The following is a 27,182-nucleotide window of genomic DNA, read 5'->3' as shown; positions in this document are numbered from 1 at the left end:
TATAGGTAAATAAGAGGCAATTCTGGAAAAACAAAAAAAAGGGAGACTAGATGCTTCCAGAAGAACAACCACCCTGCATTTACAGTCAAAGCTAAGATGGAAAGCTCTAGGAAAACAACAAAACCGTAAATGTTTAGTCTCTACAGAAACAAAATGACCCCAAATGATTTTCTTTCACATAATTTTCCTTCCTTTTTAACAATTATGTAAGAAAACCGGTTGGTGGCTTTTAAAAAATTCCATAAAACATTGTTTTGATCATATTGTGACAAAATGAAAAAAGATCAATTCTACTCTTTGCATCATCCCACAGCTGTAACTCTAAAAGTTAATCTCAAATTGAAGATGGTTCAAGTACAAAATTCCCAGAATCCCTCTCCAAACAAAAAAAATATATATATATGTATGTAGATGAATAACATATTAAAATAAATATATCATCAGAATTCTTACTAATGCCTTTGGAGGAAGGAACTCATCTTCCCTAATTAGTTTGGTGCCAGTGTTCACTGTGCTATTGCCATTACATTATGAACAAAGCTAGCAGATTGAATTTTCCCTCTCTATGCGCTGAAGGGAATAAAATTATATTTCTGTATAAATGCTCTTAACAGCTCCCCTTCACTACATTAGAAAAGTCTTTATCCTCCCAGTTGGCCTTCACTCTCTCTGTGGGTCGGCTGGTAAAACAGCAGCAACCAAGTGCATTTTGCAGCTTAAAGTACTTTTATACATTGTTCTTATAAATGCCAAAGACATACTAAATGCTATTACTTTGGCATAGCTCGTAATTATCTATTTTAATTGTCTATACTAAGAGGTTTGTGTAAATTTATTGCAACATGATTTCAGACAGGCCTAAAAATATTACTATCTTACAAGTATATTGTGAGTTTCAATGTTTTTTTATGTCCCTGGCCAGGTGCCACTTAAAACCAGAGGGAGGAGGAGGTTTCACTCATTTCTTCTCAATGAGATCTTCTCTGTGCAAAGTCCCAATGTTACTTCCAGCTCAGGTTTCCTCCTGCTCATGCATTCCTGTCCAGTGTAGCTAACCTAGCTGAAGAAAACTGGAGCAGACTAGGATGCAGGGTCAGAAAAGAGAGAACTAGCTTATGAAGCGCAGGCCAAAATGCCAAAATCACATGGCTTTGGAAAGACTTTTCAGACCAGAAAAGACTAGAGATGTAGATATCAGTCCTAAGCAGTCCATAATAGTCCAGGTCCATGAAGAGAAGAAGCCTAACAGATGGTACAAGTCTTTGACTTTCCTGCTTCACCACCACCACCACCAGCTAAAAAAAACAACAGAAACAGAATAAGAATGTTGCATTTCTTGATCTCAGATTATTACAATACAATCCTTAATTCATTTCATACCTTTCTTGGCTTCTTCCTCTTCCAACTTCTTCTTTTCATCTTCAATTGCCTTCATCTTTGCGTTGTACACCTCAGCCAGCTCATTCCAGTGTGCCCTGTTGTTGTTCAGGCCGTCAAACATGGGCTGGATCTCTTTGTGGAACCTGGAGAACTCCTTGCAAACAAAAAGAACAATAGATGAAGGTTATTCTCATCTCGGGGCCTCTTTAGAGAGCATCTTCAAAGGCGGAATGTGATCAGGTATAAATGATGCAGCAATGGTCCACAGGGGCGACATGCTGCACGCAGTGTGAGTGCTCATCAAAATATCAGCCTGGGGTGAGAGAGAGACGGCTATTGTGTTCTACAAGTTCACAACCTGCATCTTTTCACATGGACTTAGATAGATGAAAGCTTAAAAACACCTCTCTGAAGCCAGTGATGTCCTGCATGCTAAATTATTGAACTATCCAGCTTCTTCTATCATTTAGGAAAGTTGTACTGATAGATGATTAATAGGGTTTTAAAAATTCAAAATACCAAATTTTCTTTTACATTTTGTCATGAAACATCTTTAAACGAAAAGTTTTATTTAATGCTTTGTCGAGAAGCCTTAAGTGGGTTTTGGGATACCGCTCAGTAAGCTTTAAAATGTGGCATTTTAATTGTAGCTGTCTATAAATCATTGAAGTCTGTGTTCTACAAGCTTTCCCATAGTATGATAGTGCCATCACTGTGTATAACGTAGCAATAGGCGATGTGCAGCGTTAGCTATGCTACATGCAGAACAAAAGTGTTGGTGTCATCTAATAATAGGACTTTTTTATGCCTACTTGGTCCACTTAATAGCATGCTGAAAACCTTCAACTGGGTGTTCTATGAGTTTCTTTATTGAAACGTTTGTCATTCTTCAATAAAGGCTATATTTTTTTTGCAGAGTAAACGGTTAACCTGAGCTGTGGATCCCTGCAGCTGCTATAGACTTATTATGGGACTCCTGGCTGCTCCTCTGATTCATGCTCTCAATTTCTCCAAATGATTTCTTGTGTAGGTTTGCTGTTCTGTTATATTGTTTCCACTTATGATGATTGACTGAACAGTGCTCTGTAAAATGTTGTTTTATACCCCAACCCTGCTTTAAACTCCACAGCTTTCTGTCTGACCACACTGCTGTTTACCTTGGTCTTAATAATGATGCTTGTTCTCTAATGTTTACCAGTTACTCAAAATTCAAAGACACATGGAAACAAACAATGGCCCTGCACTGCAAAAACAATCTAAAAATGATGAAAAAAATGCCTTAAATAAAGTGTATTTACCATTAATTTGAGTAGATAAATAGCATAATTTCCCAATGGAATGAGTATTTTTTGTCTTAAAATAAGATAGTTACATAAAATGCACTTGAAACAAGACAATGCAATTGTGTTTTCTTATTTTAAATGTAAATTGTTCTGTTCCATTGGCAAAGTGTCTCAATTACCTCCTCAATTCAAGAAAAAAATCAACTTATTGCAGATAAAAATGACTTATGTAGATTTTAATTTTTTGCAGTGTGGATGTTAAAGAAGTAAATTATATAAAAAATGCCCAAATGTATTATTTCTACATTATAGTTATGTTTTGTTTTTAACATTTTAAATCTTGTTTAAACTAAAACAAGAAAAAGTTATTGAAAAAGCAAGGGTTATGAATACTTTTACCTCAATATGATTAATTACTGAGCTCACAGCTGATTTTATGCCATGTAGAAAAGACTGACTATATTATGTGTTTTTTATTCCTTTAGCAAACCTTTAAGTATTTGTTTTGCCAATGGGATTGTTTTTATTTTATTCTGAAAATCACATATACACACACAACAACAGTTTGTAACTTGCAAAAACTGCTGAACTAAGTTGTAAAATCACTGCACAGACCATCATAAGAGTCTTTTTACACTATGAGTGGATTTAGATTCAAGCAAACACTCTCTCTGCTGCAAATCAATCTTCTTTTGAGTCGGAGCATCCATCTTTACATTTGTATCTTTTTAAAGTATTTTTTAAGAGAAGTGGGGGCAGTGAAGTGAGAGAGAAACAGCTTACCTTGTACACAAATGAGCACACAAAGTCGATGAAACCACATTGCATCTTGGGTAGTTGTTCGGCACAGTTTCTATCCATCATGGGCTAAGAGAGGGAGGGAGATAAACACAAGAAGGTTTTCCAGTGTGGAAAAAAAAAAGAAAGGAAGAAAAAACTATGAAGGAATGAAAATGAAAAAGGGAATAAATGAAGACCCTGGAGGAGTGCTGATCTTACAATTGGCTGCTGGTCCAAAACAGTTCTCTCCAAATCACCCTGTTCCCAGAATTCAGCAGCAACCATTAGAGCCACCTGGAAAAACAGCCACACACAGACAAATCAATAGTATTAAAAAAATAGTAAAAAAGAAAAAAATCACTGCACCATTGATGAAATGGACATATTTGTGCATTGTGGTGGCCATTTTCAACCCTCTTAAAACTTCCTTCCCAATTATTAAATATCCATTGTTATCCTGAACTCTTACATTAATCATAACCCATCCCAATAACTGGTCAAATCCTCTCTCCAGCCTTTGCTTCTGAGCATAACCACCATTATTCACTCCTCGCTAAGCTCTGGAATCATTCCTCCCTTTTTAAAACCGCAGTAATCAATCCTACACAGAAAAAACCTGGGTCAGATCTGAACAACTACAAAAACCTTTGCTTCATTTCCAACTTGCCTTTCATTTCTATAATACTGGAAAAAACAGTTGCCTCTCAAATTCACTCTAACAACCCCCTGTCCTATTACTGAAACTACTCTCCAAACAAAATCCCAAACAGCCCTCTGATGGCAGCCGACTCAGGTCTCATTGCCGTTCTTATCCTCGTGGTCCTGAATGCCGCTTGCAACAGTTTCTCACCCCATCCTTCTTCATCTTCAGGTGGCATCACTCACACAACCCTCTACTTGTTCTGTTACTACTTCTCTAGCCGTATTAAATGAATCCAAATGAAGTCGTGTCCATCCGGTGTGCCTCATGGTTCTGTCCTGGGGCCCCTATATTTTATCATCTACCTTCTGCCTCTTGGCAATATCTTTTGGAAATTCAATATCGATTTTTATATCATATCAATATCAGTGTTATGCAGATGACACCCAGCTCTATTTACGGTATCTGGTAAGCCAAACTCAAAGCTCCCTCTGGCATCCCTCAACGCCTGCCTTGCTGGTATAAATGCCTGTTGCAATTGAACTTCAGGAAGTTGGAGGTGAACCAAAGCAGAGATCTTCCTGGTAGGAACCAAATTTGTTTTCTAGAAGATTGGCAGTTTCTCTCTTATTATTGAAAGTTCTACCACCTCCCCTTTTTCTCAGGTCAAGCGTCTGGTTGTCATACATGATAGCCCTCTGTCATTCATCTCCCACATCACTAACATAACCCACTCGGCCTATTTTCACCTGCAAAACATTTATTGTCTTGGTCCCTCTCTTTCCCCGCACCCTACTTCGGTTCTGGTCCATAGCCTCGTCACCTTCCGCGTCGATTGCTGCAATTCTCTTCTTTTTGGTCTTCCTCAGAAATCTCTTCACAAACTTCAATTGGTCCAGAATTCAGCAGCTAGTTTAAATACCAAAACCTCCTCTTTCTATCAAATCATCCTAATCCTTAAGGAACTTCGCTGGTTTCCTGTCAGCTTCAGAATCCAGTTCAAAATCCTCCCGTTTGCTTTCAAGGTCATGCATGATCTTGCTCCCCCACTTCTCTCAGATCTCCTTCAGATCACTACAATCTACTGTGTTGAGCCTCCTATCTCTGGAATTCACACACACCTAATATTCATAATATAAAAACTCTGTTTGAATGAAGGCTAAAACTCATCTGTTCAAGACTGCATACCTCCACTGACTGCCTCCACTGTTTTTAACATAGCGTATATTTTGTATTTTGATTCTTCGTTTTACAGTGTCCTTGGGTGTCCCGAAAGGCACTTTAAATAAAAAGTATTATCATTATTATTATTATTAGAGCTTGGATACATATGACTTTAGCCGGAAAAAGACAGTGGGAAAAGAAAAGTCTTATTTACGGGTGAACTTCACTTCAAGGCTCACCTTGCTCTGCACCTCCCAGGGTTTGGTGATGGCTGACAGGTCGCAGCCTGTCATCATCATGGCCCTAGAGGTGAGAAACAGACAGTCAGTCAAAGCAAAGCAACATCCCGGCTGTGATGAATATGATTTTTTGCTGCCTGCTGTGTCAGAAGGCGGCTCACAGTGGAAACAGGGGCAGGAATTCGACAAAAAAAATAAATAAAGAAAAAGGTGTTTACTGCTTCCATACATGATAATTTCCTTCCTGATGGGATTGTTAGAAATGTAGGCGATGGCCTCCTTTTCCTCTGGCATTGGTTCTGTGGCATTCACAATGTTCTGGAACATGGTTCTTTTCCTGGAAGTAGACAAATAGAAAATAGTACCTATTTATATATAACCCAGTGGATTCAACTTTAAAACAATTCAATATATAGTTGTTGTTTTTTTTACAGTAGCAAATCCTATACATTTTAAAAGAATACATTTATTAAGTTGGAAAATGAAATATTACTATAAAGGATTGGATGAAAACTTTATATAATTTATATAAATTTAAAAAATGCTAACTCTTTGTCTTAAAAAAAGAAAAATTAGTTGCTGACAAGTTAATGTTTGCTATCCAACACAAAGTTTTTTTTTTCGTTGTTTTTTTTTACATTTATTGCTAAAATCAATCATAATTGCTTCATCTGGAGTAAAAAAAAATTAAAAGTTTTCTCTAGGACACAATTGCAACATATGCCTGAATAAAAGAGGACTAACGATGGTGTCAAGTAATTGTTGTTGTTTTTTTTTAGTGTGAGATTAATTAGTCTATTGGAAGAAATTATCATATATTTCTAACCTTTTGCACATCTTTAGCAAGGGTTGTTACGGTAGACTAACAATGAAATGTGTAAAAAAGATTAAAAAAAAGATATAAACATATATGGTTTTTTTTTATATATATATATATCTTTTCTTTGCTATTTGAGATTTAGGCTTCCATAGGATTCCTAAGCAGTCTTTAAAATCTAATATAGAAAATAACTTATCGTACTTTTCCATGTGAAATGAATGAAAATGAAAATCAATGAGAAAAAAAAAAATCACGAGTATTAAAAAGTTCAATTTTTCCAATCCTGAGCTTTTCTTCTTGAGGAAAATCTAACAATGTGTAATAACTGGGTGCTTTTATTTTTCCTTATCTTTAATCCACATGCTTTTTATTTGATTTACCACATAGCATGGAGATTTTTTTTACCTCTTACCATTAGTGTTTTTAGATTTTGAATGGAATAATAAATAAGACAATTTTACAAAATGGTTCCTTTCTGGAGAATTCTAAATTTAATTTGAACCGGGTTTTTAAATGTTTCCTAAACTACCAAACAAAATGATGTAGAAAAGAAAAAAAAATCCTTCTACAATCCTGGAAGACAATCCAATATTAAAATAGGGAGCCTCTACTCCAGGGGTTTTTAACATTTCATATTCATAGAGCCAAGTTGAAGCCGCAAAATATAACATGACTTTTTTTAAATATCTCTATATATTTTTTATTTATTATCTCGTATAGGAAATTAGTTGCCATCTTAAACAATAAACAATTTATGTATTTTTAGCTTTTAAAATAATATTAAAACACATAATATTAATATATAACACACATTATTTATATCAATCCTGATAAATAAAAAATGAAATTTGAGACTTGAAAATGTTATATTTTGTAATCACGAGCTAATTCCAAATATTTCTGTGAAAACCTACTTGAAGTAAAGGGCCAGATCAGTGGCAATAATGCAGACATCGAACAAGTGCTGCACCGTCTCAAACTGACGCTTCTGCAGATTGCAGAAGATGTTCAAGCTCTGCAGCAGAGGACAGACAGAGAAAATGGTCAGTTTATAGCGTCACCACAACCAGCGAGTCTGTTTTTCACTAATCTTCCATGTAATCACCTCCTCTCCCATGAGCGTTTTGCTGTATTCCAAATGGTGTCTCTCCATGATGGAGGAGCCATGAAGTTTGGCCAGAGGAGATGCACTCCTATAGATAAAAAAAATAGAGTAATAATCATAAAAAAATATTCTTATTGGATTGTGAAAAAAAGGCGTTTGAACTCACTTTGTTTGATAGAGGTTGTTTGTTCCTCTGTGGTCAATATCGTGGCAAAAAGCTGCAGCCACCATGGCGAAGGCATCAAGATCAGAATAGTACTTCCTCAACCTCCCTGTCTGCAAATCATAAGTTCAGACATGGATCAGAGTTGTATTCTCATATTCCTCCATCAAATAAGTAACTTAACAAAGATTGTATTACCTGTAGTAAGCAGAACATGGTGTGGCCCACATTGAAACCATGCCTCCAGTTGTGGTAAGTAATGGCACGGTAACCCTTTCTCACAGTATACATCCACCGAGTCAGCGTCTGAGAGAAAAAAAACGTTTATTATTGCATGTTGCATGGGGATCAGCTGAGTATGAGAGTTAGTACTACAGAATTAAAACTCAAAGTCAGTAAAAATCAGTATCAATGAGGAGTTTAAAAGAACAGCTATGTAAGAAGGGAATAAACTTTAACATTTCTTTGGTTTGTATAGGCTGCCAAAGAGCGACAGAGAGCAAGGAGATAACAGGAAGGCTGAATGGACTCCAGCAAAGTAGCTTTGTTTAATCCTTTTGAGATTTCAACCCCTGTCTGTTAAAGATGATCCTGGATTCTGAAATGTTGGCAGCCTTTTAGAAATCTCAGACTTAAGTCAAGGATTTACATTCTAGAGGGAATCCACACAGAAGCTGCTGTCTTAGTGCCGGGTCCCAGCGCTGACCCAGCAACCCCTCCTAACAGATACTGAAGACAGTGCTATCATTTAATGAAATATCTTAAGATGCTACTGTTAGATATTATTTTATATTTTTAAAACACACATTTGATTTGGCCAAAATTAAAAAGCAGTGAGAATAAGATGAGCCACATATTCTCTAACTTTAATTCCTGCTGGTTGCATACAGTCCGAGGAAAACTATTACAGATATACTGACCACTCTGTTACACTCAAATATGCCCTTATAACCCTGCCCCTCCGAGCTCTGCCAACCCACAGCTCGTTAATGTTCCTGAATTTAAGTGGAAACTGAGAGGAGGCTGAGCTTTGGCTGTAGCCACTCCGAAGTTATGGAATGATCTGCCCCTGCATGTCAGGCAGGTTCCTTTCTGTTTTCTGAAATCGGGTTTATTAAAGAAAAAATAACTATAAAGCATTTTGCACGTCCAGAGATGCTGATTCTATTATACATTTCTACTTTTTGTTTTTATTTTATTTTAACATTTCTTACCATATGTGTAACACTTTGTTGACCCAGATTATTTCAAAGTTAATTATAAATAAGGTATGGTTTACAGCATAGTGCAGCACTGCCCCTCCCCAACCTATTGAAGCTGGCTTAATGAAGGATAACAAACTGGCTGCTTGGAAATGGTATTAAAAAAGAATAAAGTTTTGAGAAACACTGAATCTAATTATAGTAAAACTGTTTAGAAATTCTAGATGAAAACCTTTAGGCCTCCATCTTTCTTTATGGCTACCACTGCAGATTGCCTAAAACACAAGCCAGCTACTATAAAAACAAATAAAGGCTTAATATTCTGTAAAATAAGATACTACTAAATGTAGTCGTTTTTTGTACATTTTTATAGCATTAAATCTGTAAATGAAAAGCCAATTTTATTGGTTACAAAATGTCATTTTTATTTTGGTGTAACAAACAAGTGTTTGGTTGTAATTTCAAGTAAAAGGTATTTTTTCAGGGCTTTTCCTGAAAGTTATCACTCTGACAGTCCTAAACCAGTCCAATCATTTAATGAGAAAAAAATCCAGGCAAACACCTAAAATGATATATCTTTTTGAAATCCTCACAAATATATTATTCCTATTCAGAGGTGTTAAGAAATAACGAGACCTATTCCCCCATTTATATTTCAGAACCTTTTCAGAAACTAGAACTTCAGAGCACCTTGTTATACAAAAAAAGAAAAAAAAAAACAGACTCACCTCTGCAGGAACTTTAAACTTTTCGACAACTCCGAGCTCAAAGAATATGCGAATGCCAGCTTTAATGAGGCCTAACTCTGAGACGGGGAAGTCGCTGAAGCCGAACGAGTACAAATTCTCTCCATCCACGTTGTCTGCCGGCGGGCAGTTTGCCCTCTGCACAGAAAATGGTTTAATCATTCAAATCAGGGGTAGATTTTGATTGAAAAACAATAACAAAATGACAGCTATTATAGAAGTGAGGAAGAGGCCATTTAATATCTTCCTTTAAATCAACACATTTACATATTTTCTCTCAGTATTTAGTAGATTCTTCTTTCTAATAATGTGACTTGGGTCAAATGTGCTTCCGGTAGTTTCTTATAACACTTTGCCAGACTTTACCTTACTTTGTCAGGTCTGTTGGGAATCTTGCACACAAAATGCACCTCTGCCCTCCAATTTTCTACAAGACTAAAATCTCGATTTTAAGGGGGGAGTTTTGGCCTAGTGGTTGGAGCAGAGCAGTGTGCTTGTGCTCTGAGTAGGTTGCAAGTATCTGGTTCGATCCCTACAGCCTCCACCCTGGGTCCCTGATCAAGACCCTTAACCCCATACTGCTCCCTGGGCGCTGCACAATGGCAGCCCACTGCTCCCCAAAGGGATGGGTTAAATGCAAAGACATAATTTCTCCATTGTGGATCAATGATGCTCAAGTATTATTATTAAATGATCACTGCAGTAATTGGCTCTGTTTTTCTTAAGAAACTTTTTTATTGATGAGGCAGTAAGCCTAGTAGTTATTGTCAAATTATGCCCGTGTTTTAATTTTCTGGCTTCCTATATACCTTAAGAGGTCACCTTAATACTTTCTCTTCGTTTCTTCCCCTGTGATGGTATTTATCCTGTAAAGTAAACAGCAGTTGCTCTTGCAGTAATCCACTCACAATATGAAGCTACCGCCTTGCACTCTCCAGTTGGTTTAAGGTCTTAGGTCTACTGGCCTTCCCCTTCTTTCTTTATAAGTGAAAATAGTCATTATGGCAAATTATTTTATTTCATTTTATTAGATCTTAGTTTTAACACCTCAACAGTTGTTCCTCCATTTAACTTTAGTGCTGTAAATGACTTAGGATCCTACAAAGCCATGTAAAACATCCAGGGTTTACCATATCATTAAACTTCTGATTTTGAAGAAACAATATGACATTTATTATACAGTAATAATTTTGGTGAGATTCAAACTAAACTACATGATATTTAATCTGATTGAATGTAAGACAAAGAAAAAAAGGTTGTTTTCTTCTGCAGTGTCTGTAAATGTGCTGTTTCCACGGGGATGATTGTGCAGCAGATTTTCCCGTGATGAAAGGACACATACCAGTAATTTGTACATCTCCTTCTGGTCACAGTCCTCAGGGTCTGCGTCAAACTTCTCCTTGGTGTTCTGGTAATAAAAAAGATTTCACGTGACATTTAGGCGCTATTCATCAACATGCTCTGTCGATTAAGAGACCTTTAAAATACAGTTTACTCCTTATTCATCTGATGAAAGAGCTCAAAGCCGTGTATAAACCCTTGTGTCATTTTTCTAAATGTTAGTTGCCAAGTGGACGTATAACAAACCTGACCTTTTAATAGTCCTCTAAAAACTCTGATGCGAAATTGTTTCTGGGAAAGCTATTCTATGAGCTTTCCTGTAAATTACTGCTTAAATTGCTTTTTCAGCAAATGTGAGTATGGATAGGAATGCTAGCTAAGAGAGAAAAATGTCAAAGGAAGCCATGTTGATGCTGACCAGAATGGATTGCATTTCGTCCGTGGTGCATCTGGTCTGGTACATCAGCATCTCCTGGGCAATGTCTTTCCTCCACTCCATACGGTTCAGCTTGTCGTAGGTGTCGCAGTTCAGCACAGACCAACCCAGGAACTGTGTCAGGGCCTGGTTTAAACATAACAAAGGTGCAAAAGCAAAAAATAACTGTCACAGAATTCCAACCTCAGTGATCTGCTCGTCGTACTCGTCAAAAGGTTTTCCATCCTTCCTGTTGTAGAAGGTGGCAACGCCCACGATTTCTTCTTTCTTGTTGACGATGGGAAGGGAAAGGACATTCTTGATGATGAAACCCGTTTCATCCACAGCCTCTTTCTGAAAAGCACAGATATTGGAGTTTTAAACACAAACCTGAAACAAATCAGAGCAACTTTTGATTGGTTTGGTCTTTCATACCTGGAAAGTGAAGTAGTCATCTGCGGCAACATTCATCATGTTGCAAATCTGCAGGGAAGCACACAGAAACACTTAAAAAGGCTCCTCTTTAACATTTTAAAAGCTACTATCAATCTTTTTTTATTTTTTTCTGTCATTAAAAAAATTGATGTAAAGAGATACTCAGCTATTGGTGTCTGATTTTATTTTATTTCTATTAATGTCTGCAATTTACTTTTCACTGATTAAACAAAGATACCAACAAAAATGAGTTTCCTAAATGGAGAAAAGGTTAGGGCACCCTACCACCAAATAGCTATTTTTATGTTCTTTAGTAGATATTTACACTCCCTTTAATCATCTACCAGTCTGACATTCGCTAGTCAGGACTTTTCTGTTTCTTGATTTGTAGCCATTCTTTGTGCATTTAATGGTAGGTTTAGAATCATTATCATTTTAGTGGATTTCTTCGGATTCAGCTTCGATTTCCCCTTCATACAATACCATATTTATCTTAAGCATCTCCAGTCAAATTTATAGTGGACTCAGTGTTGGTAACTTATAAATATCCCAATATATATACCGTATATAACCCAATATGCTGACAGCTGGGACTATTATGCAAATCTAAGCATAATATTCTGATGGAGATTTAGCTGAGATGAAAGCAATCATCTGCAAGGTGTTTCACGCTAAGGTTTGTGACTTACAAAGCCGTTCTCCGCCACATAGGTTGGCAGTCCGCTCACCAGAGCCCAGTGATCCGCGGGGGGACCCCTGAGTAAACAGAAAAGAAATATGAAGTTTTTTAAACTGCAACATTTTAATGTTTTATACGTTTTAAAAACCACGTTTTTGAAAGAGAAATCTCTTTTTGTCTCGGCTAAGGCTGCTTCATTGTATAAATATGGAAAGAGGGCAAACTATTTTTCAAAAGCCCTTAAATTGACCAAATTGCTTTTTGTTGGTTTTTACGTGTTGCATAATCTCACTTTGAAAGACCTAGAGAAATCCAACCTGTGGTGAGGTGGGGGTTGGTCCACATTAAGAAATTACAAAACCTCCCATTCTTATTAATTAAATATCACTGAAACATAATTTATTCTTCTTAATTTGATCAGAGGATCTAAAAATATTAGATATTATTAGTTTTAAAATATTAAAACTAATAATCCACTAATTCTGGTTAAATGTGACATGGCGTATGACATGAAGGGCCGATTAAAAAGTTTATTATATATACTGTGACCAATGTGGTGAAACATAGCCCCACCATTATGTTGCAACCACCAACAGAAGGGGAGATAAAAAGCTTTTTGCAACAGCAGAAAAGATTGATTCATTTATTTTTCAGTTTTCACTCGACGTTCTTTAATTTGAGCCAGCGATGCTTACGGTATGACTTTGATTTCTTCTTTGGCTTCTAGGAGGTAATCAATGATCTTGTAAAAGTTAATTTCCTGCAATGAAGAAAAGACATTTCTTTTAAATTAGCTTCAATTTTTCAACGCATTTATGAGAAAATCTGAAATTTGGGAGGAGAAAAGGGAATTTTGTCACCCTGCCATCTGGGGTCTTGGGTCCTTTATAAGGTTCCACATCTCCTAGTTTAATAGGCCACTCATCGTAGAATTCCTGCAGAACGAAGCCCATAAAAAGTTATAGATTTAAAATCCACTGATCCAAAAATAGCAGAAGCAGCAATATCAGTAACATTGACCTTTTCTTTGGTCATGTCCAACAGCCCCACTGAGTAACGTTCACATTGCAGGTAGGTCCTGACTGTGTAGAGAGCTTTGTGGAACTGTCTTTCTATGTCTGTCAACTCTTCAAAGACTTTGCTAGCAGACCAAAGCAGCACCTGGAAGCAGAACATCCTTTTCATATATTTTTATCACTTTTTAAGCTTTATTGTAAAAAGAACTGGCATCTGATTCAGTGAACATATCTAGTCTGGCATGGAATAAACTGCAGTAGTTCAGTTTACCTGACTCCTCCTGGACTCCACATTGAACATGTAGGCTGTGTAATACTGCAGAGCGATGACTTGAGCAAAAGTCATGTACTTATGGAAAAGCTGTAGATGAAGTGATTAGAAGTCAGATTAAAGATTTAAATGTACAAGAAAGAATACATAAATTTCAACTGAGCAGTTTTATAAAAACATGTTCACATTGTTTGTTCTTACTGGCAGATTTTTTGGATAAACACACAAACTGCATTTTATTAAAACATGACAGTTCATACACTTGTGATGACGGTTCCTCTATATGTTACATATTTATAGATTTTAAATTCAGCTGCTAACCTAAGCATTGTTCATATCTGAGCCGTTTATTCAGGCTTGGATGATTTTTCAATGCTTTAGAGATACGGGTGAAAATATTCTAATGCAGCCTGCAGTGATGCTTCTTCACCGAACCAGTCAGAGCTGATTGGCCCCTTCTTGAGTAATGAGAAGGCCTTTTCTCTACTGTTGCAGAGTAATCAGAGAAGTAATTTTAAATTAGTTTAACATTTCTATGAGCTGAATGCAGCTTTTTTTTTTTTTTTTACCAGTGTCCAGAATAGAATAAAAACATTAAAATGGATGCTACTGAAAGAAAAAACTGTATTATGGAGTGTAAATATTCATGAGCATCTAACAGTCCAGAGACTCATGGCCAGCGGTATCTGAAGCAGCATTCCACCTCTCTCTCTCTCTCCCAGGATGAATAATGATGTACCGGTCTTACCTTCTCATCCTCTGGAGTGAACGAATCAGCTCCTATTTTGTTAAGCGCCATGACGACTCCGAGACAGTCTTTATCAGCCATTATGGGGAATGTCAGCAGGCATTTGGTCTTGTATCCGGTCTGCTTATCCACAAAGTCACAGAACTTTGAATTCTGGTTTTAAGAGGAAAAAGGGGGGAACGCTTGAAAAATATCCAGAAATGTTGAAAATTTAAAAAGCATTTTTAAAACAGCAATGGTTTGGCCAGCAAATTACTTATCAATGTTGTTTTATGTTGCTTTTTAAAGTAGTATTCTGACAACTAAAACAGCAAAACATGAAATGATGTACAGTATTGTGGCAAATAACACCTTCTTTATCTACAGAAAGCTAACACTTAATTTTATGCAGGTTAGAAAAAAAATACTGGATATAAGCATGCTAGAAATAATTTAGACATAATGTATAAAGTGAAATTATCTACCAACTTTTTATGTGTATTTCTTTTACACTGCTGTTCAAAATGACTAAACATATTATCTTTCAAGTCTCATTCATTATATTTTAACTTTAAATATAATCTAAAACCAGCAGGTATGCGTAAAAAAAGTTATTCTTAACATGGCTATTTGATTTGTACCCACAGACACCTTATTAGTAGTTGGCAAGAAAAAGATCAATAAAACAGTAACTACATAAATAAACTAATAAAGAAAATAATACATGGGAATAAATACAAAAGCATTAAAATAGTAGATAAAACAAGATAAAGAAAAAGCTTGAAATTTGGAGATAAAAGTTTATATTTTTATAATTATTTCTCACAAAATTCAGCTTAAGTTTATTAACAATCCCTTTCAAAATCAGCCCAAGGCGAAAGCTAACCAAAACCAGCTTTGTGACCCTAAGATCGAATCTCTCAAAAATGATGCTCCCTCTTTCATGCATAATAGAGACTTCAAGGTTTTTAATTCCATCAAAGCATAATTAGCCCACAAGTGCATTTTATTATTCATTTTTCCAAGTGTTCCTTTAAAACATTCAAACAGGTCCCTACTATGTGAAACTAGTGATTTTCTATTTAAAAAACTGTACTATATAAACAACACCAAACCAAACAAGTCAGAGAAATAACCTCAGCTTCTCAATTAATTTACTGCTCCATGTTTATTAGCAAACTGAAGCCTAAAGGCGATTTGATTTAGGCCACATACAATCTTGGCTCAGCTTTGTCATTGGCTGCAGTTTGCTGTATAGATCTTAAACAGAGTTTCAAAGTGAGATCTCAGGAATCTTGTTATGCAAGTGAGGCTATAAATATATATAGCCCATCCTGAAATAAAAAGAGTCCATACCAGGTGACTATGAACAAATGAGAGTCAGATTTAGAAGGATTTAGGCTCCGTACCATTCTGGGAAAGATTAAAAGATAATGGTAATTTATTCCTCAGATCAGCATTTATACATGTATGAGAGTTCTGTTCTATTGATGAATTCCTGCTTATGAGGAGGTCATCCGAAAAAATAGCCCCTAAAAAGGAGGTGGCAGAGTCCACATTGTCCTGCTTTCTGGTTATGATAATTACTGTTATGTAAAAATATAATCTGGGTAAAAACATCTGCATTATAAAGGCAAAAAATTAGGAAAAAAAAAGTTAAAAGTTAAGAAAAGTAAAAATCAAAATCTGAATGATTTTGTATAGAGCTTTTTTCTTTAACTCTCTCTAAATTTTTACATCTATGCTCCAGATTCTCTCACCTTAGTGATGTCAGGGACATTTTGTGGTTTCTTTGAAGTGGCTGTGTGGCCCACTATTCCCATGTCAGTGGGGATCACAATCTCACTCTGTGGGTTCACCAAGTTGGCCTCATACTTGGACGTTGGAGTCACGTCAAAGAGGCAGGTGGAGAGCTCAGGGATTCCATTTCTGGAGCGGCAGATGTAATAGCTGGCCCGGTCAGCCTGCAAGATGAGGACGATTCTCTGCAGCACCTTATGGAGGCTCTTCTCCATGCACGTCTGCTTCTGCAGCTCCTGGAGCAGCTCAAAGATGATGCTGGCCTCCTGAATGGCGTTAACATCCTTAAATGAAGCTGTGTCCTTAATGTCAAGAGTCTCAGAGAAAGCAGCAGTCAGGGCCTCGGCACGAACTTTCTTATCGAAGTACTCTTTGGCGAACTGCGGGTTGTTCTCCAAGTATTTCTCCACGCTGTCCTTATCTGCCATTTTTTTTTACCTCAAGTTGTCCTCTTTTTTTTTACCAAAGCATCACCAGAAAAGAAAAGGGGAAAACTTCAATAAAAGCGGTGCTCTTGTAGCTGAAAAGGGTCTATCAGTATCCCTTTGAATGGACGTGCCTTCTCCTCCTTGGACGCATCCTGTGTCCACCAGCAGACAGAACAGGGTAGAGTGCGGCTTAGAGGCTGAAAGGATCAGATTCGCCGCTAATTAACCTGACGTCAGGACATTAAAACCCCTGCTCTAAGCATCCTTAACCTGCAAATCCCAACGCTGATCATTTCACATCAGCCAATCCTACCAAGCTCATAAGGGAGAGTGAGACACTGACAAGTAAGATGCCTGGCCGAACACCTGAGCTACAACCAGAAAGCTTGTTATCAACACATTTCAGATCTGATGAGAAAAGATGGAGTGAGCAAAGAAAACATGCTTTAGATTACAAATCAAGTCCATCATTAAGGACAGAACGCTGTTTTCCAACCCTTGGCTTCCTCATTGAGACGGCTTAAGGATCTTGTTATAGCAGGGGGCGGAGTAGATGCCAGGAGGCCCCCATACCCTGTTATCTTTTACTATAAAGAAGACATTTCACGTTTGGTCATCTTACAACAACAAATGTTAATGTGATTTACAGGAATTTAATGATACTCTTTCACAAAGAAGCTTTCTACCATCAAAAATCCAAAAATAAATTCCATACATATGCGATCAACCCAATTAACCCTGATAAATGAAATCAAGTCAAGCCAACAGCCTTCAGAAACCCCCTAATAAGAAGCAGTCCGTTTAATTCAGCCTCAGTGTAAATGCAGCTCTAATGGGAAAGCATCAGGTTTTGTAAGAGTACATTAGAGGACAAATAGACAAAACCAACACACAAAAAAAATAAAAAAATAAAATCAGGGGGTGAAGTTGAGTCATTAAAGCGGTATTTACCTGCAAAGCTGTATCTGTAGCTTAATCATCTCATGAAGCATAGCTCAACCCTTCATCTGGAAACTGACAGAGTATGCCATGACTCTAAGAACACCAATGAATAGCCAGCCACCTAATCTGCCTGCCTGGGTAAGCAGAGCATTAATCACAGATCCATAATTAATTTCTTAAAAGAAAACTATTAATCCTGTACTAAATCTGGACTTTATTGAAAAGTTGCAAAAAGAAAGTCATTCATAAAAGAAAAGCTAAGCACCATATTTCCACAGTTGAAGCTGGTGTTCAGCTGCTTTATATGCTGTGGAGATGTGATTTTTAAAACAGGGGATGTTAAGCTATAGGGTTATGGAAGGTTGAAGAAAGTTATATCTAGGGAAATCCTAAAACAAAAGTTTTTTGTTTTTTTGGAACCAGCAAATGACTTGAAACTAGGGAAAATGGCCCGCAGTCAAAGTCCAGACCAAAACCAAATTGAAATTCTGTGGAAATATTTGAACATTGGTGATCACAGAAGCTCATCGTCAATCTGACTGAGCTTTTGAGCAAGAAGAATGCATAAAAAAAATCTGCATCCAAGTGTGCAAAGCTGGTAGAAACCTATCCTATTACTGCAAAAATGGTTCTAAAGTATCTCCTCACCTTAGATCTTTATTTGTAATAAATTCAAATCTTTGTTTGTTTGTTTTTTAAATCAAATCCCAAATAAAATACATTAAGTTAGTAGTTATATTGGGACATTTTTAATCAAGCATTATTAATTTCTTTTAAAAAAATTTTCTTCTTTTTTCCTTAATTTCAGTGCCTATAAACTGACACCAAGTCAGTATTACTACGAAGAACTTACAGTTTGTTCACTATATGCAGTATCTTACCAGGAATGCATGTTATTTTCTCTTCCAACCGTTTAGAAGGGAAACTGTGCTAAATATAGGCTTTATGCAATGGTTTAAAGTAGTCATTGCAAGAGTGCGATCACTGTTCCTTGTTTAAGCAATTTGAGCAATCAAGAGACAGGAGCTTTGCTAGCCTCAAATAACCTCCCCTGGAAGCCAATCCTCCATTAGCTCCTGATAATGTTCTGTCCTTGTTTTTGCTACAGTGGAGCATGTTTCTAAATAGGTCCTGTCTGCAGAAACAATCGCGTGCAGAGCCACAATAGCTGCCCTTGTAATGCTCTCAATGTGAAAGCGTTCTACTCTACTGCTAATGAAAACATCATGGAGCTATCAGTCCTGAGATTGTAAGCCAGCCAATTTGCAGAGATGTGGGAGTCTGGAGAGCAATGCTCTGAACAAAGATGGCTGGTCATTATTAAGCTCTCTCTTTGGTTGGGCTGCTTTAATATGGAGGGAAAAGAAGTTCCTCAATAGATGCTGCTTTGAGGATTAACACAATCTGATCAATGGAGAAAAGTGAAAGGTGTTACTATGTAAGGATTGTGGAAATACGTAGCTTAAACTGGTATCCAAGTGTGAAAACTTTGAGAAAGAAACTAAATGGAGATATGTAGGCCTATTTTTTTAAAAAGAAGCCAAGTAACATTGGACTAGATCACATCTATATAAATGCATGCAGCTTGAAAAGATTAGCCACAAAAATTACAGCCTTATTTAAATATTTTTTTGGCATTTTTAAAGACTTATGTCAGTCTGTGACAGCAAAATTCTAATGCTTAAGTTCAGTGAATAGATACACATATATGTGCATGTCAGAGTGTATTTGTATCCTTGAACTGTTTTTATGCATGTTCCCACACTGCATTTCTCATTTTATCATTTGTCCAGATTTGTATTCACTTCTGATGAATTTCCATACAGTCTATCATTGCCATGGTTACGTTTAATCGAGGAATCAAATGCAAAGACCAGATGAGGTTGAGTATATTAATAACAAAATAAGTGGAAATACTAAACAATTTTACAAAAAAAGAGATCTGACAAGAATTACAGTCTGGATGTTAACTGACAATGAAGAGAGATAAGAAGCATGTAGTCAACAGAGAACCAATGATCAGATATACTTACCCAAGTTGGATCAGATGAGCTAATCAGAGTAAACGAGGAACAGATGAGGCAGAAAGAAAGGCACAGCAGCTGAAAGGATGGGCCCTAATTAACCAGAAGGGAGCTTAAAAATATATATAATATATGGAGTCTGATAGAAATCTAACAGGAAAAAGCACAAGGTGTAGAAAGAAGAAAAAAAAGAACCCACAAAAGAATGACTAATAGCTGCTCATGCTCAATAACCCTATATGTGGTTAAATTAGACAAAGTCTGCAAAAAATTTGCTGCAAAGACAATTTCCTCAACATCAAAGTAAAATAATCATTATTTGTAATTGCCAAAGCTTGATGGTAGTTAACCGCACAAACTGTTATTCTGTTTAGGGGTAAATTAGTATTATTTAGAAGAAGAAAAAAGAAAAATAAGCAAAAGTGTTTCATTTAAGCATATACTTTTTTGACAGTATATTATTTTCAGTAGTTAGATTTCTAAATATTCCCTCTCTAAAAGGATGGCTTCTCTGTATAACTTATAAGTTTCACTTTAATTTCTTACAAGCATTCACGGTATTTCCTTTTTTAACTGAACATCTCTGGCCTAGTTGTCCATGTTTGTTTATCTCCCTTCTTCCCCCACCAAGTGCTAAAGCAGATGGCCACCCTCCCTGACTGCGGTTCTTTTTCTCCAAAACACTACCCCACGAACTCTCAGTGGGATCCTGTATTTTCCTAAACTAGCCAACCTGTTGTGAAAACTGATGTTGTGTGAATAAAAGCACAATGAACGTGAGTGAACTGTATTAAGTTGAGATATATCATAATAGAATTGATCTGCTATTAATTGCATTTTATATGAGTTAAATAAGACACAAAGATGCAATTTTGTAAAGCATGATAGGTTTTGAACTTCTGCACTTTTTACTGCTTTTTGAACTCTTTCTTGCAAGCCAAATGTAGTAGTTGTGATCTGTTAAGTTGAATGCACTTAATGGCCTGTCAAAATAGTTACTGGGTTATATAATATCAACTTGATGCATTAAAACATCGAAGGATGGCAAAAACGACCATGCTGATGTTCAAATCCATAATTAGAATGGGAAAGGAGGGATTTAGGAGCTTTTGTTTCTTATTGCTTCAGCTGGTCTGACTATTCTAGATTGTTCGAGGATTTCTTTCCCACACAATAAATTCTCAGAAGTACAGTAGTACTGTATCTATTAAGGGACAGCTCTGAGAGCAAAAATGTCATCAATTATTAAGGAAGGACAGACAGGTTAGAGGTGATTTAAATACAACAATCACTCAACAAGCAACTTATTCAAAACAAACTAAGCAGAATAGTGTCTTAATAGATGTTTAGCCTTTAAGCAGATGTCTAATGGCAGCAGAAAACCACTGCTGTCAGCAAAGAACAGGAAAACACAGCTACAATTTACACAAAGACTAAAACTGGACAACAGATTGGAGAAACCTTTTCTGATCCAACAAGTCTTAAATGCAGCGGTAAAATTCAGATGGGAGGGTCAGAAGTGGGAACCATTTAGAAACAATTTAGGCCGATGGTGATGGTGTAATAGTTTGGGGGAGATTTTTAACCCAGATGGGTCCCTAAACACCACCACAGACCTGTTGTTGCCAGGGTTTACCCATCATCCAGCTTATCTATCTGGTTTCTATGATTTCAATGGACCTTTATAGCTTCTAAAGTCAACAGATCTCAGTGCAGCGTCTTTCAGATGTGATGGTACTGGAGATTGCAATGATAGATGTATGATTTCATGATGCTTTCATGTCAGTCTGGATTAAATTCTCCAGCGTTTGTTTCAAGCAGCCTTTTTATAATAAGGGCAGTTCTGAGGGAAAAAGTGGGTCCAAAGTACTTCACAAAATGTACCTAACAAAATAGCAGGTGACTGTATGCTGCATAACAAGTATTCTAATGTTTTCTGGAGAAATATCTAACATGGGGAGAAAAAAAGTCTTTTATTATGCGGCACAAGGCCTGATCACACATTCTGCATGCCAGGATTGAACTGCTAAGTTTTCACATTAGCAGAAAGCTACTCTTGCCAAAGCTTTAAAGTTGAGCTGGAAACCGTTCAATAAGCCATGAGGTGTTTTATTGAATCCAGAACTTTATAGGGGTCTTGAGTTACTCATATCTCACGCCCCATTAAAAATAAGAACTTGTCCCATGCTGCCAAAAAACTCCTCAAAATGTGTAATGTAAACACACAAGCTTGGCAGGCAAATATATATGACTTCTTTGCCAGTTTTCAGGATTGTGAAATGTTGCGCCTGTTTCTGGTCAAATTCCAGCTGCTAATATTTACGTTTAATAAAGCTAGAGCAGTGTTCCTTCCTTGTTGCTGGCCTGGGCCTCGGTTGCGAAAGCTACAGATGTTTGGCTCCACTGTGCCTCTGTTAAAAATCAGAGGCGTGGCTCTGCGATCTCAGAGCAAAATCCCAGCCTGTTTGTAATAGGTCTGCAGAGGACAGACTGAAAAACAGATGTGGACAGTTGTTATGTGACCCTGCTCATACAATGCCTTGTAAAAGTATTCACACCCTTCATCTTTTTCATAGTGGATTATGTGCCAATGGACATTTTCTATGATAGGCCAACACAAAACATTAAAAGAACAGAAGGGGGGCAAAAAGGGAAAAGAAAACAATCAACCCTCGGAATTATAAGTTAGTAGGCCCACATTTTTCGAACATTTAAGTGGCTAAATGTGTGAATAATTTGCACCTTTGCACATGTTTATACTTAATTGTTTGTGCTTTGTTATGATAAAATACCACACCATATCATACAAGACCCAGTCAGATTGGACAGTAAATGGTCTTTCCAGAGATGCACAGTTGGATTAATCCTAATGCAAACACAGGGTCTGAAGAGTCCTTTGTAGACTCCTCCTGGTTGGCCTCCTTAACTCCATGCATCCTCCCATCAACTCTGTCTTTTTTCCAGCAAATGTAAGCATCCATCGGGGTATGAATACTGTGTTCAGGATGCTAGTTTCCCCCAACCAGTTTGTCATTTAGACCTGAATGTTCTTTCATTTTATCTGATCATAACAGTCTCTACATGCTTGTTATGCCTAATGCACATATACATTAAGTTTAGACATCCATCCATCCATCCATCTATCCATCCATCCATCCATCCATCCATCCATCCATCCATCCATCCATCCATCCATCCATCCACCCATCGTCTTCGCTTATTCAGGGTCGTTCGCCGGGGTAGCAGCTTTAGTAGGGAGGCCCAGATGTGCTCCTCCCCAGCCACTTGGGCAAGCTTCTCTGGGGTAATCCCAAGTTCTTTCCAGGCCAGCCGAGAAACGTAGTCCCTCCAATGTGTCATGCGTCTCCCCCTGGGTCTCCTCCCAGTGGGACTTGCCATGAACACCTCACCAGGGAGGCATCCAAGAGGCATCTTAACCAGAAGTCCAAGCCACCTCAACTGGCTCCTCTTGATGTTGAGGAGCAGCGGCTCTATTCTGAGTCCTCCCCGGATGACTGAGCTCCTGACCCTATCTCTGAGGGGGAGCCCAGACACACTACGGAGAAAACTAATTTCAGCCGCTTGTATCCAGGATCTTGTTCTTTTGGCTCATGATCATAGATGAGGGTAGGAACGTAGATCAACCAGTAAATTGCTAGCTTTGGCTTGTGGCTCCGCTCTTTCACCCCAACGGACCGGTACAGCGCCCACTTCACAGCAGACGCTGCACCAATTGGCCTGTAGATCTCTGGCTCCATTTTACCCTCATTCGTTTTTTCGTTTTACAGTAGTCAAATAAAACTTATTTATTTTCAATTATTCAGAAATCTTGCAACTCCAACATATTGCTCAGACTTATAGAGGGAATTGTTGTTTTTACCAAATGTTCAATTCAATGTATTTATATAGTGTTAATTCACAACACATGTCATCTGAGGGCACTATACAGTTCAACAGATCATACAGTCAAATTGATTCAAAGTTTTCTATCTAACGAAAACCAGTTGATTGCATCGACTCATTGACTCAAATACAATCCCTCACACTAAGCATGCTTGTAGCGACAGTGGAGAGGAAAAACTCCCTTTTAACAGGAAGAAACCTCCAGTAGAACCAGTTTCACTGTGAGCCGGCATCTGCCGAGGCCCACTGGGGTTCAAGAAGACAGAAACAGAGATACAAAAAGCAACTGTAAAAGTCGGCCCCGTCCAGGAAACACACAGCCAGGCAGATGAGCTCTGAGCCAGCTCCCATGTCAGAGGATGAAGAGAGCACATCCAGCCAGCCACAGTCAATGTTCATAACCTGAACCTTTGATCTCTGCAGCTCCTTCAAAGTTACTATGGGCTTCAATGCAGCATTGCTGATTAATTTTCTCTGGTCTAAGCATGGCCGTCTCGGTATAGCTTTCTCCATTTTGCACATGCACAACCCTGTACCTACTCCCGAGAGTAAACGACTATTAAATGCGTGTGAGAGCATGCACAAGCCCATTTCTCCCCATGCACTCTCTCGTTAAAAGTTGTTTTCATCGCTCATACAAGCTTACTTTCCAAAAGAGGATTTTCAGTTTTCCCACTATGTCAGACTGACCAGACTGAGCACGTAGGACGGCCTTACGTAAACATATCACCAGAATGGTTGACAATTAGTAGGACCACTTTTTTTGAAGATCCACCAGGAAAAAGAGCATCCACTACTATACCTTTAAGTTTTCTGTTGTGTCATCTATCCACGCTTGGGATTCTTTGATAACCTTTGATAAACATTCGAGGTGACTCTTAAACTGCACTTGGTCTTATAAAGGGTTATCAGATTGAGGGCCTGGATAAAAAACTTAACCCCACACAGATTTTGTATGTAAAACATTTTGTGAAAACTTTCTATCTGTTTAACCCCAAAAAATGCATCTTTAAAGGATAAAGAAGATCTTGACTGTAAGCGATTGTAGCAAAGTAGAGTGGACTTTGTCCTTGTTTTATACAAACACTCTGAGTACTCCCAGATAAAGCAGCAGCTGATATAATTACAGCGATGATGGCCTGGGAGCACTTATAACTTCTGAAAGTTCTTAAAAACGAACCCAAAATTCAGTTCAAACAAAGGAGATTTCTATTCATATTTCTTAATTTTGTGTTAAGACACTCTCTAAGTTAACAGCTCAGCTCCAAACACAACAGATGGACTTCATGTTTTAACAATCTATGTAAAAATCCTAAAAGTGTCGACTCTTCTTATCCATTTTGTTCTTTAGACCTAGAAATTCTCAGAAGTTAGGGCAGATATTTCTCCAAAAAGGTTGATTCAAGGGAGGCAGTAAATCATAACACACAAATCAATTGGACCAGCACACAGAGTTATGCAAATGTTTGTGCAATGTAATGCTATGGTGAGCAGGGGAGGTTTAGGACCCCTGAATGTTCTTATGCAATAGCAGGCAGCTGTATATAAAGCCAGGGGGGACACTGAAGAGTGGAATCTCTCTGAGGAAGCCACTTCTTTTTCGACCAAGGTATGCATCATGAAGAGGTTTATCTTTTTATTCTTTTGAGGTTTTATTTTGAGGAATTTCATCAGAATCCACTCAATCTGAGCTGAGAACTTCAGGGAAAATAACAGCCAGAAAGGTTTAGCTTTCTGCTCTGGTATTCCTTGCTTTTTTTTTCCTCCAGACTGTCTGAATCTAACCGCTTACCTTTTCTTTCCTCTAGAATGCTAAGGTTCACTGTGGCTCTTTGCCTTCTGGCACTGTCCTGGGCACAGGATTGCAAGATTGAGAATTTCCAAGTCAAGCAGGACTTTGACAAAACCAGGGTAAGTTGTGAGTAAAATACAATCATTTGGAAGTAAAACTTGCATGGTTTAATGAAGAAAACTTTTCCCAATAGTATGCAGGGACCTGGTATGCTGTAGGAAAGAAGGACCCAGAGGGTTTGTTCTTACTTGACAACGTCGTCGCCCAGTTTACCATTGGAGAAGATGGCACAATGACCGCTACTGCTAAGGGTAGAGTCATCATCTTGAAGTAGGTTTCTCTTCTTCTCCCTGCGGACTTTCCTGCTCTCTATACATAAATCACTGAATATTTATTTTTTTTACCTTGTCTTTGTCTCTCTTTGACTCTCAGCAACTGGGAAATGTGTGCCCACATGTTTGCTACCTTTGAGGAATCTCCTGACCCTGCCAAGTTTAGGATGAAGTACTGGGGAGCTGCTTCTTACCTGCAGACAGGGAGTAAGCATGACTGGACTCACAATAGAGATAAAAGGGAACAAAAATCCCCTAAATCCAACCTGGCAGCTCAGCTGTCTGCTGAAATTCAGAGATACTATTACCTAATCACATAGCAGGGTTGCTGAATCCAGGCCCTCTGTTTACTTTTGACTGTTCTAAACTTCAGTGTGGCCTCGATGAGGTGAACAGAATTCATGGGTCCATTGGGTGCTATGAAGATAAACATTAATTTGATCAAACTGAAGCAAATATTCTAACTCTCCATGACTCTAGATGACGAACACTGGGTTATCGACACCGACTACGATAACTATGCCATCCACTACTCGTGCAGACTGCTCGACGCAGACGGTACGTGCTTGGACAGCTACTCCTTCGTCTTCTCACGTCACCCAACTGGCCTGAGGCCAGAGGATCAGGCCATCATCACGCAGAAGAAGATGGACATCTGTCTTTTAGGCAAATACAGACGTGTAGCACACACCGGTGAGTCCATTCCCTATGAGTGCTGCTTACCAACCTCTATTGATCGGGGGTGGGTACAGAATCGTGTTATTCAATGAGGTGAAAGACCAAATGAATGATTAACTTATGTTGAGTCAAACCTCATGATCATCTCATTGATTGATTAGAGGAATGCACACTCCGAAATCATCCTGATGCATTTCCAGCTGGATACAATCTGCAGTGGAATAAATGAAAGAGAGAAAAATATAAAGCAGTGTGTTTGATAAATGTATCTTTAATAAGCTACGTTTTCTTCTTCTTGTATTGCAGGTTTCTGTGAGAACAGTGGAAATGCAGAGCCACCTCAGTGACACATTTCTTGATGCTTCCATTTTCCTTTCTGCTGGTTTCAGATTGAATCCCATCTGTTCTTCAACCTTTCCTCACAATCTCTCACAGGAAAGGGTTTACTCTCTTTTTTATAAATTAAAACACACAAACTCCAAGCTTTCACATTTACTGTCAGCTTTCCTTTCCCTGAATTTCAGGGAAAATCTTGAACATCTGTTGCCTTATTTTTAAACATATTTGAACAGCTATTTGTTTGATCACTGAAGTTATAATCACTTGAGAAATCCTCCGATGATCCAAGCGTCTAAGAATTCTAACAACTTTATAGAAAAGGCTTTTTTTTTGTTTTACAGAAGAACATTCAAACAAAGCACAATTGTATATTATTAAACTGTAATATCAAATAGGTGTTAAATGTGTTTAGTATTGGCTCCGTCTGTTAACCTTGACTGATGTGTACTAGATCCTGTATTTAAAATAAAACATTCAAACATTTGACTGTTGAAATTCTTAATTTCCTGATACTGTAGAAAAGTCCTCATAATGTCGG

At 37.7% G+C, this 27,182-nt stretch overlaps 2 protein-coding genes across 3 annotated transcripts; one reads left to right on the top strand and one right to left on the bottom strand.

Moving 5' to 3' along the window:
• Positions 1-465: 465 nt before the first annotated feature.
• On the bottom strand, positions 466-16,634 carry pde6c (phosphodiesterase 6C). The gene is made up of 22 exons (XM_015375231.1): positions 16,167-16,634; positions 14,428-14,580; positions 13,680-13,769; positions 13,413-13,553; positions 13,253-13,327; positions 13,088-13,152; positions 12,403-12,469; positions 11,714-11,761; positions 11,483-11,632; positions 11,282-11,425; positions 10,865-10,930; positions 9,505-9,660; positions 7,773-7,880; positions 7,578-7,687; positions 7,412-7,499; positions 7,221-7,321; positions 5,716-5,823; positions 5,487-5,550; positions 3,663-3,737; positions 3,447-3,530; positions 1,381-1,534; positions 466-1,295 (listed from the first exon to the last, which is right to left on the bottom strand). The coding sequence occupies exons 1-22, from the start codon at positions 16,632-16,634 to the stop codon at positions 1,243-1,245; spliced, it is 2,568 nt and encodes an 855-aa protein (XP_015230717.1). The 3' UTR covers positions 466-1,242.
• An 8,355-nt stretch (positions 16,635-24,989) lies between these two features.
• On the top strand, positions 24,990-27,129 carry rbp4 (retinol binding protein 4). Of its 2 annotated transcripts, none has more exons than XM_015375227.1 (6): positions 24,990-25,112; positions 25,312-25,414; positions 25,489-25,625; positions 25,728-25,834; positions 26,108-26,320; positions 26,612-27,129. In XM_015375227.1, the coding sequence occupies exons 1-6, from the start codon at positions 25,018-25,020 to the stop codon at positions 26,650-26,652; spliced, it is 696 nt and encodes a 231-aa protein (XP_015230713.1). In that variant the 5' UTR covers positions 24,990-25,017; the 3' UTR covers positions 26,653-27,129. The 2 variants fall into 2 exon arrangements, with proteins under 2 accessions (XP_015230713.1, XP_015230714.1); XM_015375228.1 differs by having other exon boundaries at positions 25,086-25,227.
• Positions 27,130-27,182: the final 53 nt, after the last annotated feature.

Source organism: Cyprinodon variegatus, unplaced genomic scaffold (assembly GCF_000732505.1).
Source record: "Cyprinodon variegatus isolate N-32 unplaced genomic scaffold, C_variegatus-1.0 Scaffold115, whole genome shotgun sequence".
Classification (NCBI taxonomy): Eukaryota; Metazoa; Chordata; class Actinopteri; order Cyprinodontiformes; family Cyprinodontidae; genus Cyprinodon; species Cyprinodon variegatus.
This window is presented reverse-complemented; position numbering and strand designations above follow the sequence as displayed.